General features: G+C 41.5%; 1 protein-coding gene across 2 annotated transcripts; it reads left to right on the top strand.

Annotated features, from left to right (window-relative positions):
• The first annotated feature begins 35 nt into the window (after window positions 1–35).
• Window positions 36–13,270, top strand: foxk2b (forkhead box K2b). Of its 2 annotated transcripts, none has more exons than XM_026325025.2 (9): window positions 36–530; window positions 5,975–6,169; window positions 7,144–7,288; window positions 7,959–8,105; window positions 8,299–8,492; window positions 8,910–9,112; window positions 9,745–9,984; window positions 10,515–10,715; window positions 11,649–13,270. In XM_026325025.2, the coding sequence occupies exons 1-9, from the start codon at window positions 238–240 to the stop codon at window positions 11,861–11,863; spliced, it is 1,833 nt and encodes a 610-aa protein (XP_026180810.1). In that variant the 5' UTR covers window positions 36–237; the 3' UTR covers window positions 11,864–13,270. The 2 variants fall into 2 exon arrangements, with proteins under 2 accessions (XP_026180810.1, XP_026180811.1); XM_026325026.1 differs by lacking the exon at window positions 36–530 and adding an exon at window positions 4,355–5,220.
• Window positions 13,271–16,919: the final 3,649 nt, after the last annotated feature.

Raw genomic sequence — 16,919 nt, 5'->3', positions numbered from 1 at the left:
AAGCCATATCCGCCTTCTGCTCTGTTTGGTTGGATCTCTCAGCGACCCTTTCTCTCGGCGGTGGGTCGGAGCCGCTGTCCCTGGCCTCGCATGCTCCCCTCTAAATTCCTGTTAGGAAATTGATGCCCCTCTTGTAGATTTTCTCTATTTACACGCCTCTGAAGGGCCACGGTCGGGTCTAAGCGTACACAAGGTTTTGTTTGTCCCAGCATTTGGCGTTTAAAGACTAACCCGAACATGGCTGTGGTGAGCGCATCGTCTGGGCCGGTTGCCCGGCTTGAGGGCCGTGAATTCGAATACATGATGAAGAAGCGCTCGGTGACCATCGGCCGGAACTCGTCTCAGGGCTCCGTGGATGTGAGCATGGGTCACTCCAGCTTCATCTCGAGGAGGCATCTGGAAATATTCACCGCCAGCGACGACGGCACGGGCAGCGGAGACTTCTACCTGAGGTGTCTCGGTAAAAACGGGGTGTTTGTAGACGGAGTGTTCCTCAGACGGGGCGCCCCTCCTCTGCAGCTACCACGGATGTAAGTTAACTTTCCCTCCCTGGTGAACATGTGGACAGCAGCGCTAGCAGCTAAAGTTAACAGCAACAACACTGGGGGTAAATCTCGGCTAGCAGGCTCGAGAGGACCACGTGTTTTAGCATGTTAGCAAGAAGTCCGCATCCTGTTCCCAAAGCCATTTTCTTTGTTGACATTCCTGGTAGCAGCAGCGTTAATTAGTCGCTTGCCGTCAGTCCTCGTCTCCTCCTTTGGTCACCTCGGCCTTAGTCACATTCCCCGTGTCTCTGTTGGAGCTAATTAGCCTAACTACCCCCGTTAGCTCGTAGCTATGCGGACGCTATTGTTGATATTGACTTCTGTTTTTTTTTAATTATTTTATTTTCTTAGTCACGTGGGCACTAAAGTCAGAAACGCATAGCTCGTGATACTGTAAACAAACCCCCGTGTGATCAGACAAACATGTTAGCTGCAGTTTGAATGAAGCTCCTCTCGACCCCTAAACGTAAACAAACCAGCCCGTCCCCGCCCTGCAGGCTCACTGAGCCTGTGGGACCTTTGGCCTCCATTCAACCAGCTGAAGTTATACTACTCACTGTTTTTCCCCAGAAATTTTATACAATCGACCATTAAACAAGAATTTAGGCTGCTGGATAGGGCAGTGTGCTACTTCATTTGTCGAAGAGTTTTGTTTACTCTTGAAAAGGAAGTTTCTGAGCCTGGTTGTGCAGGTTGGAGCCTGCAGTGTGCCATTGTTGCACTCTTAGGGCTTGTTGATGATGTGCTGTTGTGAAATGTGTTGCTGTCTAAACAAACATTTGTCACACCAAACACTCTACAGCCTTCGTCTGCACTTGGTTTTACTAATGGGCTGTAAAACTTTTGTTTTCCAGTAAATATGTGCAGTTTGGTTTGGATGCAGGCCATGACTGAGTAGTCGATACAGATAAAATTACAGATAGCAATAAAGTAATACAAAGCTGTCTTCTACCAGGTATGTTGTCATAGTTTAACTACCCTGAAGATAGTTAACAATTTTGATAAGAGTTTAAATGATTAAGCAATTGTCATACAAAAATGCCAAACATTCTCTGTTCTCAGCTTTTTAAATATTGTATCGTTAACCCAGTTATCACTGGGTTTTGGTCTGTTGGTCTGACAAAAAAACATTGGCTGTAAGTGGAGCAGGAACAGCTATTCTTTGAATCACTTATTTGATTAATATAAAGTTGATCTATAACAGTTTTGCTAATCATTTCATAGCTGAAGTAATTTATTAAACAAAAAAGTAAATGTTTTCTTTGGGGTTCGGTCCGCTACCTGAATGTAACTTCACTGAATCAGTTCAGTTTGTTGACAAAAAATACAGTAAAGAATTGCTAGTTTTCTGGAGTTTTTTTTTTTATATTTCAGTCCATTGTTAAGATTTGTTGTTTCCATTTTCTAGTTCTGTGATTTAAGTCCTGTTTTGTGTGCTTCATTAATTAAAATCCTGCAGTTTGTAGTGTCACATATAAAGCTAAAGATTACATTACTAAAATAATTAAATATAATTTGACGTGTAATTTCATGTGTTTCAGAGAAAATACCACATGTTGTCTGTGTATAGAACTGGAAGATCATCTGGACAAACAAAAAAAAAAACAAACAAACCAGCTTGTTTGCAGTTTTTACCAGACAGATGTATTTGAGATGTTTGGCAGAAAACAAAGGGGTTCAGTGTATTCACTAAAAGTGACCTGTAATGTAGACAAACCAATCGTTGGCCAGGCTTCCCACCCTGCTCTCGACTATTGTGCAACCCTTGAATGTGAAACCAGTTTTCTGTGCTGCACAAAAAGCTTGTTTTGACTTGAAGCAATTTCTAACTTGTTTTTTGCACACAGGTATTTTCTACAGCTCCACGGGTTTCTGTCACTTAGGATAATAGTAAAATAAATTTCCTCACTGGTCTTTAGCCATACTGTAATACACCAGTTCATTTCATTTCATGTGGAGACTGTGTGGAACAAGAAGGAAGCAGCAGCAGTAGTGGTTCATATTCTGGGGTTGATCAGGCTGACTGCCAGTAAAGAGCTTTTAATTAGCAGTGGTCTTTACTGCATGTACTTCCAGGAGTAAGACACTTCCTAGCAAAGGCTCACATGCTTTACTGTAATCCTCAAGCTAGAGGAGACTCTTAAATGACCCTCACTGTCCATGTTAAGATGGGTGCAGCTGAAGAAGCAGATTGACAACATGAGAGAGCTTGCAGAGCTGTGGCCCAGGGGACAGGTCAGTTGTATTCCAGGGATTCCTCTTTGGTGATGTAAACAGGCTGAGCAGAAAAGAACAGCCTTCCTTCCCCTTCCTCCCTCCCTTCCCTGTCTTCTCCCACACCCACAAATTCTCTCCAAGTTGGTGCTCTTCCTCTCTTGCTGTCTTCTTGTGTTTACATTCTTTTTTGCAGTGTTGGTGGGGGAGAAAACCAAGTGAAAGTTTTCAGTTGAACAAGCTTTGTTTGCCATCCTCTAAGCTTAGCAGCGTAGCAACTGTGTGTTTGTGTTTTTGGACTTTAGGCCTCATTGTTCATAGAGGAGAAAGATACGGTTGATAAAGAGGCTTCTGTGTCTATATGCATTGGAGGGCAGTGTTGAAAAACACAAACACAGCATTCTATGAAAAGACCCTCACTCAGACAATGACAGTCTTCCAGTTATGAATAAAAACCAGGGTTTAAGCACAGAGCCCAAAGCAGAGATGTGTGTTGACAAATAAGTTGTTTTCTGAATACTGAGAGAAAAGTTTTTATAAAGTTGTGTAGCATGAGTTTGCATTTAATGGTCAGATTCAGGCTCGATTGCCTCATTACTTATTTTGATGAGATATGAGACTTGTAGGCTGAGATAAGTTACCTAAGTTACGGCAGTGTAACAATAGTATTAATGTCATGTTGTAATGTCAACAAGGCAACGTGTTTAAATTCACTGCACTCGGAGTGTCTGCTCGTGGTGCTTTAGGCTCATGGTTATTTGCACAGCTAAAAACGTGACGTGCATGATAGCTGTCAAAATAATTCAGTGTTGATATATTAATATTTACTTTGTATAATATGTCAGAGTTTAATTATTAATAGTATCTAAAGTTGACCAAAATGCTGTTCAGCATTAAAAAAAAAATCAAACACACAATATATCAAAGACATAAAATCAAGTAAATGGAAGATATTTCAACTTCAGTTAAAGGCCAAGGAGAAAAAACACCCAGGGGGAGGAGTTTGTAATCATTTTTGGTTAAAATTTGAGGGTTTATCATTCCTCCAGAGCCCTTTAAGCAAAAATCTACAAATATCAAAGATTAATATTCCTACATCAGAATTTCCTTGTAACAGGCTGTTAGTGGTGGGGCCAGTGTTTATATTAGCAGATGTAGCAGTGCTCACTGACAACCCAGTGGAATACAGGACAAAACGTAAAGGACCAGGACTGTTTTTGATATTTTTTGTTATTTATTGATTATATTTAGAGTTCATTGTCCTCACTTAGTTACACCCAGCTGCTAGATATTGCAAAACTCTCCAATGTTATTTATTTATCAGTGCTGCAGAGAAGTCTCAGTGCTTCCTAAAAGGGTGTTTGGAGGGCGCATGCATAATGACAGTGTCTACTGTCACCAGTCTGGCTCCAGGACACATTTCTGTGTCTCCTCCTGTGAGCAGCAAAGCTAATTTGAGATGTAGGTGTTGGGGATACAGTTCTCTCAGCAGATGCCAGCTCTGTAAGGGCCTGGCAAAAACAAAAAAAAAAAAAATGCTGTTCCTGGCACTCTTTAACTAAAAAAAAAACCCAATGTGTGCCTCCACTGTCTTTGGGGTGTTAATCAGCCTGATCCTAACAGTGATTTAGAAGTTTCTTCTTCTGTTCTCTGGTATGTGAGTGTTGAAGATTTCATTTGACCGTTTTGTTTCATCACTCAGATATTAATGTGTATGGTTTAGTCATTTGTTTTATCGTCTGCATTTTTTTTGGGGGGGTACAGCTGTTGACCTTTGTTGTGTACAATTACTATGGTTACATGTGTTGCTATCAGCTATAGTTAAGTTAGTGGAAAAGGCTGTTTATTTGTTCACACACACTGTGTCCATGGCCCTGCGGCTCTGCAGAGCAGGGAGTGATGGGAAAAGCTGGATTCACTCTCATTTAGACTAAAATACAGTGGATACAGAGGAAGATTTTAGATGGATGTCTGGTGAATTTAACTTCCGAAACAGACAAACCCAAATGAGACCAGAGGAAACTGTTTTATCAGGAGCTACACTTTGTGATGGAGACTTCGCATGAAGACACTTCTCCATTATCCATTTGCTTGGTCTAACTTTTGTTGGGGGGGTAAAAAGTAAGTCTTGAATTGTTTGGGTTGATAAAATGAATATAGCACCTGACAAGTGAACTGAAAGTATTGTATTGAACCAGTGGAGCAGTGTATTAATTGGAGATGCTGCCGCTGAGCAACAAGTTGAGAGGCTTCAGATTTGGTGTTGTGGTGATGCTGCATATTTGTTTGCTTGGTGCAGAGTGGTTGTTTTCTCATTTCTGTATCAAGAGAACCACAGTAACTTTGTTTCCTGTAGGCAGCAGAGCAGGGTAGAGCGTACGACACTAGGTTCTCTTGAGGAAAGCATCAAGGAACCAATGGCAGTCAGTGCAGGAGGTTGTTGAAAGTCACTGTGGAAAATGTAAGAAAGGTCCTTTTTGTCGTTAACTGTGATGTGTCATTTATTTCACAAAACGTCTAGGTACCCCAAAAAAATGTAGTTACTGTTTCCTTGAGCTTTTGATTTCCTTATCAGCATGAATCCCAGTAAAAGAATTTTAATAATATAAAAATAACTTAAAACACAACAAATATTCAGATTTGAAAAGCTATGAGTAGCGAATATTCACTATATTCAATATATTCTTTATAGAACATATAATTCCCTATATTTGAGTTCATTTTCTGTCTATTTATGAACAGATGAACCACCAATAACCAGATATAAATAAAACACATACCTCCCTCTCAGGCATGTTTTCTAATTATTAGCATGGTGCCGATGTTAGAATGTGTTAAGCATCTCCATTCAAACTAATTTAGGCCTGTCCTCCACTAAAGGCCATGGCTCCCTCTGAAAACGAGGACAGCTAAATTCCAGTCTGCCTCAGTCCTCTGCAGTATTGTAATGCAGAGGACTGCATTTGTGTTTTGTTGCTTGCTGAGATTTCAGGATGCTGTGGCTCATCAAGCTGCTGCTTCGATACTCCAGTTGAATTAACTTACATTTTGTCGTACTCAGCTAATTAAAAACAGGCAGAGAATCAGCATATACTTGTACCACAGTAGAACTTCACGTCACGTTGTCAGATACTCACGAATTGATTTGTTTACATTCACGGGCACCTCTTTGAGCTACAGCTCAGCTTTAAAATCCTCTGTGTTTTCTTTCGCAGGTGCACTTTCAGGTTCCCCAGCACAAACATCAAGATCACATTTACAGCCCTGTCCAGTGGGAAGAAAGTGAAGCGTGAAGCTCCAGAGTCCCCAGTGAAACCAGTACAGCCCCAGATCTCCCCCCTGACCATCAACATTCCAGACAACATTGCTCACCTAATGAGCCCTCTGCCATCGCCTACTGGCACCATTAGGTACTCAGTATCAGAAATGATGCGTTCACCTACCTGCAGGAAGCAGGAAGTGCCTTTTGTTGCAAAATTCAACTGCCATTTTGATCATTTCACACAACAAAGGAGTATGGTGAAGCTGTGTCAGTCCCAGAAAAGTTGTCAGTAAACAGTTAAATGCTGCTTGAAAACTATAATGTAAGTCCAGGATAGAAGCTGATATGTTAATGAACCAAACCAAATGCCAGAGTCAGGGCAATATTAGTTTACCCTTCACAGGCAAAATAAATATAAAAAGCTCAAACATTTCAGTTGAGCACTCTTTTTTCTAATGTTGCTATGCACCTTCAGTTTTCCACATTCTAGTGCATAGCAACAAGAAAAGAAACTCCTGCACTGCCCTCCAGTGACCTTGAGGTGTGAGGTGACCTTCACATGGCCACCGTATGGTGATCCGCTTAGACTTGGCTCAGAGAGGGAGGCAGTTCTATCTCAGACTTTTAGATCCTCTCAAAACTCTGATCTCAGCCAGATGGCTACAAACCAACCAGGGTTTTCTTATTTTTATAAGTGTCACTTGATACTGAAGTGATGAATTGTTTACTACTGACAGATATACAGTCAGAGTAATGAAAGAAGCAGCAGGTGCTGCTAATGTGGGGAAACCTGAGCTGTTCCATATAGCCAATATAATGAGAGTCCCCTGAGAGTTAAATACAGAAATCATGCTTTACATTGTCACTTTAGCCTTGGTTGTTAAGTTATAATTACTAAATAGTTACACAGTATTAGTTATAGTTAGTATAGATGTGGGCCAGAAGTGTACCACTGCAGCACAGACTGCAGATGATCCAAGCCAGGGAATGTAACTGCCCCTTCCAGGTTTACTATAGTTTAAATACTTAATAATATATATTGGTTTTTTTTTGTTTTTTTTACTAATTACTTTATGCAGTGTCTTTATGGCAATTGACAGTTTTGTTGTTGTTTCCCCATAGTGCTGCTAACTCGTGCCCCTCCAGTCCACGGGGTGCAGGTTCCTCAGGCTACAGGCTGGGGGTACGCTCTGCGGACCTGCAGCTTATGAATGACAACTCCCAACCTGAGAACGACAAAGAGGCCTCTGGGGGGGACAGTCCCAAGGTGCGAAGGACTGCAAAGTCCCCTCACTGTGTAATAGGAATTTGTGATCAACACATCTTGGCTTAATTTCCTCTTTTTTGTGATTATTTTCATTTATTCTGTAAATACCTTAAAATGCCTGAATGTTTTCTAATGGAAACTCAACATATGGTGTATTTTCTTTTTGTCCAATTGATGACAGAAACATAATTGAAATCATTTATTTAGCAAATTCATCAAACCCATTTTGCTTCCAGCTTCTCCAACGTCGGTTTTTTTTTTTTGTTCTTTGCTTTGTATTATTGGAAATTGAATGTCACCTTAAACAAAATTTTAAGGAGTCACTTTGAACTGTTGGAAATTGTAATGGACAGTTTTTCAATATCTTGCTCTTTCATATACTAAACAAATAATTGATGATGATAATGAATGAATAATTGGTTGCTGTCCTACTTAAAGCACTCCGTGTGGGATAAAAAGCTATCTACAGCCTCTCTGTGATGTATCATATTAAAAGGATATCGAAGAACGATTGATCAGGAGGAAGTGCTAGTCTCTGTTGCAGCCACAGTTTAGTGATTTAGGTCAAATTTGTCCATAAATATCTTTGCTCAGGCTGTTTATTTTAAAAACAAGTTGTTTTATGTATAGTGAAAGTATTCACAAATGCACCATTCTCTCTGCACCACAGGATGACTCCAAACCTCCGTACTCCTATGCACAGCTGATAGTCCAGGCTATAACACTGGCTCCGGACAAGCAGCTCACACTAAATGGAATCTACAATCACATCACAAAGAACTACCCTTACTACAGGACTGCAGACAAGGGCTGGCAGGTAAATTTGGCCTCTTGTCTGTCAGAGCTCCACCCTGACTGGTGATGGAATAAGTAACAAATCTCCTGAAGAACCTGTGCACAAAAACCTTAGTGAAGAGCTCCTTAGAAACAACCACAGGCGTAACCTTAAAACATCAATAAAAATAAATAAATAAAAAAAGCTAACCATCCTTGCCTCTCTTCTATCGCAGAACTCGATACGTCACAACTTGTCATTGAACCGTTACTTCATCAAAGTGGCGCGATCGCAGGAGGAGCCCGGGAAGGGTTCATTCTGGAGGATAGACCCGTCCTCAGAGGCAAAGCTCATTGAGCAGGCTTTCAGAAAACGAAGGCCCCGGGGTGTTCCCTGTTTCAGGACCCCTCACGGACCACTGTCCTCCAGGTCTGACTTCATCCCACTTTCACAAACTTTGCCTCATTTTACTGCAATGCAGTTTTTGTAGTAAATGTTATGAAAGCAGACCATCAGGATTTGTTGTTTACTGTGCTGCTGGCATTTTTGTGGTACAGCAGAGGATCCATGTGGGAAAAGTGCAGCCACAGATATTTTTGGTGTAGGTTCCTAAGCTTCAATGCAGAATGAAGCAGATGCTTGAGCACAACATCCCATTTTTGATAGAACTTTTAGACTTTAGGTCATCAGCAATTAGTTCACACCTCCATTCCACAGAACTTTGTTGTCCACAGACTATTTAAAAAAAAAAAAAAATATATATATGTATATATTTAACGAGGATTTGCATTTTTAATTTCAATTCTTTTCATTTTTCTCACCCTCACTTGTTTTCCTTACCCTCAGGAGTGCCCCTGCGTCTCCTAATCACTCAGGGGTGCTCTCTGCTCACTCCAGTGGCGTTCAGACCCCTGACAGCCTATCACGAGAGGGTTCCCCAGTTCCACTGGAGTTGGAATCTGCTTCAGCCAGCAACCCAGCATCCACCCCGGCGATCCAGCCCAAACTGGCAGTCATCCAGGAAGCACGCTTTGCACAAAACACACCAGGTACAAGATCTTGACATTCTGCTTTCACCTCAACAATTTAAAGTTTTGCTTTAGTTTCTGTGAATGTTGATTCTGGCCGGGGTCCCATGTCTCTGCCCCACTGTATTCTTCATTTGTTTTCTTATCAAGTCGAGCCAAGTCGGGCTTAAGGTTAGTTTCATAAAGGGTGCATAATTACTCGCATTGTCATCCCTGAGGGTATACATTTTATTTTGGTAGGCAAAGTTTCTTCCAAAAACTGACTTTACACTGTATAAACAGTCGTCTGTTCTGCACAAACAGAATATCCATGAGAGGAAAAAAAAAAAGAGAGAACTAACTTAAAACTGGAAAAATGTTACATTTTATTACGCTAGCATTCCTGTTTTATTGTCTCTTGATAAAACAATTGCAGGTGGTAGAAAATCTGTCTGGTTTTGGCCGTAGTTACAAGCAGTATTGCACAGGGCCAGTTTATTTAACAGCTAAAGAATATCGACTTCAAACAACCACTTGGCAATACCTCGCATGAATCTAAATATGGAAACCTTTCTGATCTGTTTTTTCTGCTTTTATTTTTTGCCATCATCTTTTCAAAACTGTGTTGAAAAGTATCCTCTGTCATTGTGTAAATATCTTGTGCCTTGTTTCAGGCTCGCCTGTTAACAACCAGCCGGTACTCATAGCAGTCCAGCGTCCTTTACCTCAAACCATTAAGCCAGTGACCTACACCATGGCCTCCCCAGTGAGCACCAGCACCTCCCAGCCTGCCGTTCAGACTGTCCACGTTCTGCAGCCAATCCCGGCAGGGTCCCTCAGCACCGTCATCGCCCAGCCTGCTACCATCATCAAGAGTGAGCCGCAGGAGAATGGAGAGCACACAGAGGTCAAAGGTGGGAAACCTGTATGCGCTTAATAGTAGGAAGTCATGGTGCTGATATGATGTATGTCTAAGCTTCTTTCTGAGTTGACAGGTTAGTAAAGACAGCTAATGAACTGAGATTAGCTACGGATATATATAAATATTATGTTTATCAAAAAAGAATGCTTAATGATGCAGCCGATAGCAAAAGTTCATTTGTAAATGGTTCTTGTATCAGATGGGAATCACAGCCCTTCCTGTGACAAAGTTGAAAAATATGATGTACAGTTGTGATCAGAAATTTACATACCTCTGACGCAATTTGAGAAATACTAGTCATTTTTTGGAAAGCTTTAATTTTTAGCACGCAGAACATATGTCGGCCTTTCAAAAATGTAGACAACTGCAGTTACAAAATATAATATTGACCTTTTTCTGTGTGATCATTTCTATCTTTTAAACAGGCAGTATTTCTCCAATTGTGCCAGAGTTAATTGTAAATGTGCGTTAAGTCTAATCCATGACAGTCACTGAGTTGCTGAAATATTTTTCTTCCATCAGTGAAAGTGGAGACAGTTCCCACCATCACCTCTATAGGCGGCTCAGGTCGCATCATCCAGAGCTCCCAGTCAGCCAGCCCTCTGCAGACTGTTACCATAGTGCAGCAGGCCCCCGTGGGTCAGCACCAGCTGCCCATTAAGGCCATCACACAGAACGGCACCCACAGCATCACCACTGCCATCCAGGGACCTGCCAGCTCAGGTGAGACACACAGGAGAAGTTGTGGGATGCTTTATGAAAATGCCCCCTAAGAGAAACAGGGACTATTTCTTTTGACAAGAAGCTCTTGTGATTTATTGTAATGCTGTGACTTATAACATTTCTTTATGTCTCTAAAACGATTTAGGACAATATTTACTAAATTAACCCTGATTGGCTTCATAGAGAAGTTAGTAGAGAAACCATATTAAGTTTGTTCCTCACAACACTTTGGATGTCAGTAATACTGTCAGAGGAAGCAATCAAAGCTTAGTCTGGGTGTGATCTGCTCTCCGGAGCCTCCAGCCTCCCTACAGTGAAGATCTGCCATTGTACATTAATTGGATCAAAATCACAGTGAACCAGCAACAGTGCCACAGTCATCAACATTTTATGTATTTCATGAGGAACACTTCTCATGTTTGCAAATAAATACATCTCTATTTTAACAACTTTGAGCCACTGTGCGATTCCACAGAGGTGAATAAAATCATTAAGGCTTTAAGCTTGGAAGTTATTGTTATGGATGTATCTCATTATTTTCTTGACCAGCAATCTGTAATGCAGATTCAGCTGACAATGAAGAAAGGCAGCAAATCTTTACAGACAACCGTTTTTGCATTTTTGTTGAGGAATTTTATACTATGAAATAATAATTTTAGTCAAATAACTAATAATGATTCTGCTAATCAACTAATTGTAATTCCAAATGGTCGCTAATAAATCATATGATTATGGATCCTAACTAACTGCACTACTTCAAGTGATCTGACAGTCTATGTTCAACAACACATTTCCTCCCTGGGATCTGAAAAGAAGTCTGAGCCAAACCACACATCCCAAAGCTGCTTACACATGTTGGTTAACCGCAGTTTGAGCAGCTCTGACGGTTAAATTACTTCCTTTTTCTTTCTCTTTCCTCCTGCTCACGTCCAGCTGTGGCGAGCCCTCTCCACCTGCTGGCGGCCCACGCCTCAGTCTCTGCCTCCCTCCCCACCAAACGGCAGAATGGGGACCAGCTGGCCAGTGAACAGCCGGACGCCAAGCGCATCAAAGCAGAGGACGAAGCGGCCCCGGCCTCCTCGAGCCCAGCCGCTGCGGGCGACTCAGACTCCTCGGCAGCTAACGACCAGGGCAGCCACGCCAACTAGTCTGTACAACCACACACCACACAACCCCCCCTCCCCCTCACCACCACCACCACCTTCTCCTCCCCCCCACGGTTTCTCTCTCTGTCTCTCATCCCCATCATTGTTTTGTTTCTCCTCCTCCTACCACTGACTCCCGAGGTGCCAAACAGAGAAGATTCTTTCCATTTTTAGTTTGGGTTATCTGTTCTAGAGCATCAAGAAAAAAGAAAAAAATAGTCCACCCCTTTAAAGACAGGAACGGTGGGTTGAGAACAAAATAAATAAATGGGACAAAGATGAACTCAAAGGTGTCCCCTGTGAGCCACTGAAACAGGAGAGTGACTAAACCAAGACCACAGGAAGCCTTAACAACAATTAACCCTTAAGAGCTGACCTTTGACCTCACACGGTCCAGCGGGGAGAGGCCCTGACTCAGCTCGGGCTGGACGCCACCTTTCTGTCACATCTACCTCAGAGCAGATAGGAGACTCCGGCAGACACATTCCCCAGTCCTGTGGAGACAGCTCTGGAGAAGTGACCAACCGAGCGCAGAGCATATTGAGCATTTAATGGTTGAAAACAAAAGTAACGGTCAACACATGCAGAAAGGGATCAACTTGGAGCCAATTTTCCTGAAACTCTGGCAGCTAGCCTCTTACAATACTGACCTTCCTTTATCGCAGCTGTACGTAGATATGCAGTATTTTGTTTTTCAAAATGTGGAGCATAGGATTTTTTTATGTATTTTCACTTATCTAGAAGAATAATAATTTAATTAAAGGAAACGTACAAAATGTCGAGGTCAGTGACATTTCGATAACTTAAGTTAGAAATATCACCTTTTTTTTGTTTTGTTTTGTTTTTTTTTTTTTCATGTGGAGCTTTTCTGTTCGGTGAAGCAGTGTAATAGTTTTTGTAATATTTGTTTCTTTTCCCCTTGTTCTGACATATCCATATGAAACCGCTTCGTTATACCTACATATTTTAATACTTGCACAGATAACCGATATAAGCATATAAAATCTCCATGTGTAGTTCCAGATGTTGACCTTGCATGTATCTGACAACAGGAGTTGTGAACTGTAAATTGAACAGAAGAAAAAAAAAAAAAAGACCTGCTTTGTCCAAACATGACCTGCACTTGATTAAATGTTTGTGTTTTCATTACCCTCCTTTTTTTTTTTTTTTTCTTTTTTTTTTTTTTTTTTCTCTGTTCGTTTTTGTTTTGTTTTCCTCCCACACTCCTGCTCCTTGTCCCGGCTGTGTTGACATTGTGGTGTTGGCAGACCCCTCTCCCCTTGCTTGATTTGCGACCTGGCGAGTCCGTTTTCTGATTGTACACGTTCCAAACAGTAGTAAAAAAAAAAAAAAGATGTTTGTTCTGCTTCAGTGGAGAAATGCTTTTTTTAATAAATTAATTTAAAGCCCTTTTCTGTATCTGTATCTTTTGTTTTGATATTTATAGTGGGAACTTGATACTGAATAAGTCAGAGCTAATAGTTCCACTTTTCTCCACAAAGGGGCAGTAAAGTTTAAGCTGTCAGAAAAGCAATAGATTAACACAAGATGGCTGAATCCTGTTATTCAGAAAGGAAAGCACATAAAACCACAGCAAAAATATTCTACCAATTGAGTGCCAGCATTTGTTTTCATCATCAATTCATATCACGGTGTTTTGTGAATCACTTTTCAGTCTGGATATGTGGATCAACTCTGCTGAGGAAGATCACATGACACAGTTGAAAGGGGAATGCGGATCTTGTCAGATTGTCTTTCTCAATTTCAAACGTTATTTAAAAGAGAGGAGCATTATCACTCCTAAAAAAAAAAACAAGTAAAACACAGTAAATGTAGTTTCCAATGTCAAGGAGCTCAACAGTGATCCATCTCAGACATTTTGGAGACAGAATGTGACCAACGGCAAACGAATCACATAAACAAGAGGCTCCTTGCCTCCTGAGCACACAGCACTGCAGGACCTTTCCCTGTTTATGAAAAGACGAAGTGGTGATGGAATTAAAAGTGACACAAATTTGCTGTGTCTTCTTCTTTCCCCGGCAATTAGCCAGCTGCTTTGAGACTGCACTCATTCTCTGTTCATAGACAGGCAGTAGAGGCATGCAAAAGCTCTGCTGGTTAGAGCATCTCTCAGCACTTGTGTTTTTTTCTGTACAAACAGATACCCAGCGACAGTGAAACAATTACCAAGTTTGCACCCTGCAGAGTTCCCACATTCCTTCTTTGTGTCAGAAGAGCTAAATAAAGCTGCTGTGTCGAAGGCGTTTCCTCACTTCAGCTGATACAGGCGCTAGTTGAAGAAGCAGTTAACACAGCTGTGAGCTGATGTGCCAAAGCATGAGCACAGCAACAAGTCTGCAGAGTAACGGAACTCAGCAGCAGTGTTTTCAGCTTCACACCCAATACATCCAGGATTAAGTGTGCCGAAGTACAAAGGGCTCTGACTACTTTCTGAAACACAAACAATGACCAAATAACAAAGAAAAGAAAACAACTTGCACAAATATGTTATTATTAAAGTATTAGTGGGGGAGGTGGGATCAGAAAAGGAGCAGGGTCTCATGCAATTCTTTTTCTTGAGATTTACTTCATAAAAAATGTGAAGAGTTGTATCACAACACAACAATAGCAATAATAATCATTAACTGTAACAAAGCTTTATCTGCTACTAATCAATATTTCAGTGTAGAGACAGAGAGACATAGTAAACACTGAACAGTGGCTGTATTCGCTTCTCCTCTCCTTCAGTTTATCTTGTATTATAACATGATTGTGGCAAAGTTAAATGTATGATGTCAATTATAACGCATGTCGTTACGATCCTGTGATTTAATATTTCCTGTGTGTGTGTGTGTGTGTGTGTGTGTGTGTGTGTTTGTTGTTGGAGCTGATTGCTGCCTGTAAGCGCAGGCGCTTTTTGCCCATTTTGCCTTTTACAAAAGATTTAACTAACAAAATTAAGCCCATGTCACAGGGCTTGGCTCCTGTTGTTGGTCATGTATGGATGCTGGGAAGTCAGTAGTCTCATTTGCATGCTGTACCTGGGTTACCTTTAAGCCAGAGCATAACGACGTTGAGCACAACCCTGTGTCTGTGGTGTTAATGAGTGAAGCTAAAATATTACATAGCTGCCACTAAGTTAATGTCCCATTTGCTGTTCCAGTGACAGCAGTAATATTTTTCTTTAGTAGCCAGAATACATACCTTTATAATGATTCTACCTGTGCTATGCTGTTCTACATCCACCCTTCATCACTTCAGTTGCAAATGTGCACCAGTTATTAGACATGCAGAAGAACTGAGCGGGCTGTGTTTCTGAATAAAGTTATTGGTGTGCAGACCATTTTACATGTCATGTGCTGATGATATTATTTCAGGCATTTGTCATTTTATAGATTGAATAGTTTATGGATGAGATTATCAGCACATTAATTAGTGCTTTTATCTTTTATCATATTTTATTTCAATAGCGACTGACTTTCCCTCATGAAAATTAAAGAGCAAATATTTTAAAAATTTAAAATAAATCTCTTAGCAGGTCCTCCATGAGATCACACTGATGATTTCTCAAACTTTTCAAAGAGAGACAAGTGATGTAACAGCCATAACACTGATGAGCGGGCTGTGCTGACCTATTGCTCCAGACAGGAGAGCACAAATGCACTCTGTACAACATGGAGTCCCTGTGAAGAAATTCAACAAGTAATGACGAGTGCTCCTGGTCCACACTCTTGCTGCCCATACAGCATGCTGACAGACACCAGGGGAAGGCGATTTGCAGTGGGAAGTGGCAGCAGCAGCATTTAAACACTGGGAAGAGACAGGAGGTGTGGGAAGATTGACAGTATGAACACATTTGTGTTGCCTCCACTGCTGGCTGTGTAGGTGGAGTCTCCATAGAAACCAGGAGCTTGTTGCGACTGCCTGTACCGAGTGGTGAAACTGTGGAAGCTGGAATGGTTTGCAGAGATGATGAAGAGTGAATCAAAACCCTATCAAAACCTGCTCTGCATGATTTGTGTTCATTCATTTTTTTTTTTTCCTCAAGAGAGAAGATTTTTCTCTCAGATGAATCTCTACCCATATAAAGAATTAGAGCCTGATGTCTTTTATTAGCTCATCCCTGAAGTCATGAGGTCGCTCGCTCTTTGTGTTCCCCAAGGAAAATGAACCCTTTGGTCTCTGCATGTTGGACTGCTAGTCTTTACATCTGCTGCTTCCACAGGGACTTACTGAGAATGATCAAGGATGATCGGCTGGGGGACATGAGAAGTGATAAAAAGTGCACATGATCCACAGTGTCTTGAGCGCTGAAGCACAGTCCTAGTTACACAAAGTCTGCCTTTCCATGTAGATTTCCTCTTGTGAGCCTGCTATTTTAAGAGACTAAATCCAATTATTTGGTCATTATTCCAGTCTCTGTTTTGACCTAAAACAGCAAAAACAACAAACCTGTTTTATCCTTATATCCTCAGAAAATAGCAGTTTTCCCCGCTAAAAGTACAATAACTGGCTTCTTACCAAGGCATCTGCTGTAGGACTACAGTACTCCTACTGACCACATGATGGCAATGCAGAGCAGAGCATATGAACATGCACATCCACAAACTTGGAACACAGTCACACACACACCACACACACACACACACCACACACACAACATTATAACAAATTCACAAGTGCTGCACCGGATAACAGAGTGTACTTTTTTCACTCTCTCAGCCTCTCATCAGCCTTGGTATCCGATTGTGGCCGGGCAGCAGCCATTTCCACAAGCAGCAGTGAAGGGTAATGAGGACAGAGGGCTGAGAGCGTGATGTAGACAGAGTGGGAGAGGGTGGGAAAAAAAAAGCAGTGAAAGAGAGACAGGGAAAGAGCGATGTGGGTGGTTTTTAAGTAGAGAGGAAAGATGCTGTACTCTGGGAGGCTGTGGGCGTTTGTTTCCAGTGAGGAGCACAGGGATGATGCCTTTGACTTTCTGTGGAGACTGTAACCCCCCAGGTAACAGCTGCTCCACTGCTGGCCTGGACCAGATCCCAGAGCCCGCAAACACAGAGGA

The sequence above is a fragment of the Mastacembelus armatus genome, chromosome 8 (genome assembly GCF_900324485.2).
Source record: "Mastacembelus armatus chromosome 8, fMasArm1.2, whole genome shotgun sequence".
Taxonomy (NCBI): Eukaryota; Metazoa; Chordata; class Actinopteri; order Synbranchiformes; family Mastacembelidae; genus Mastacembelus; species Mastacembelus armatus.
This window is presented reverse-complemented; position numbering and strand designations above follow the sequence as displayed.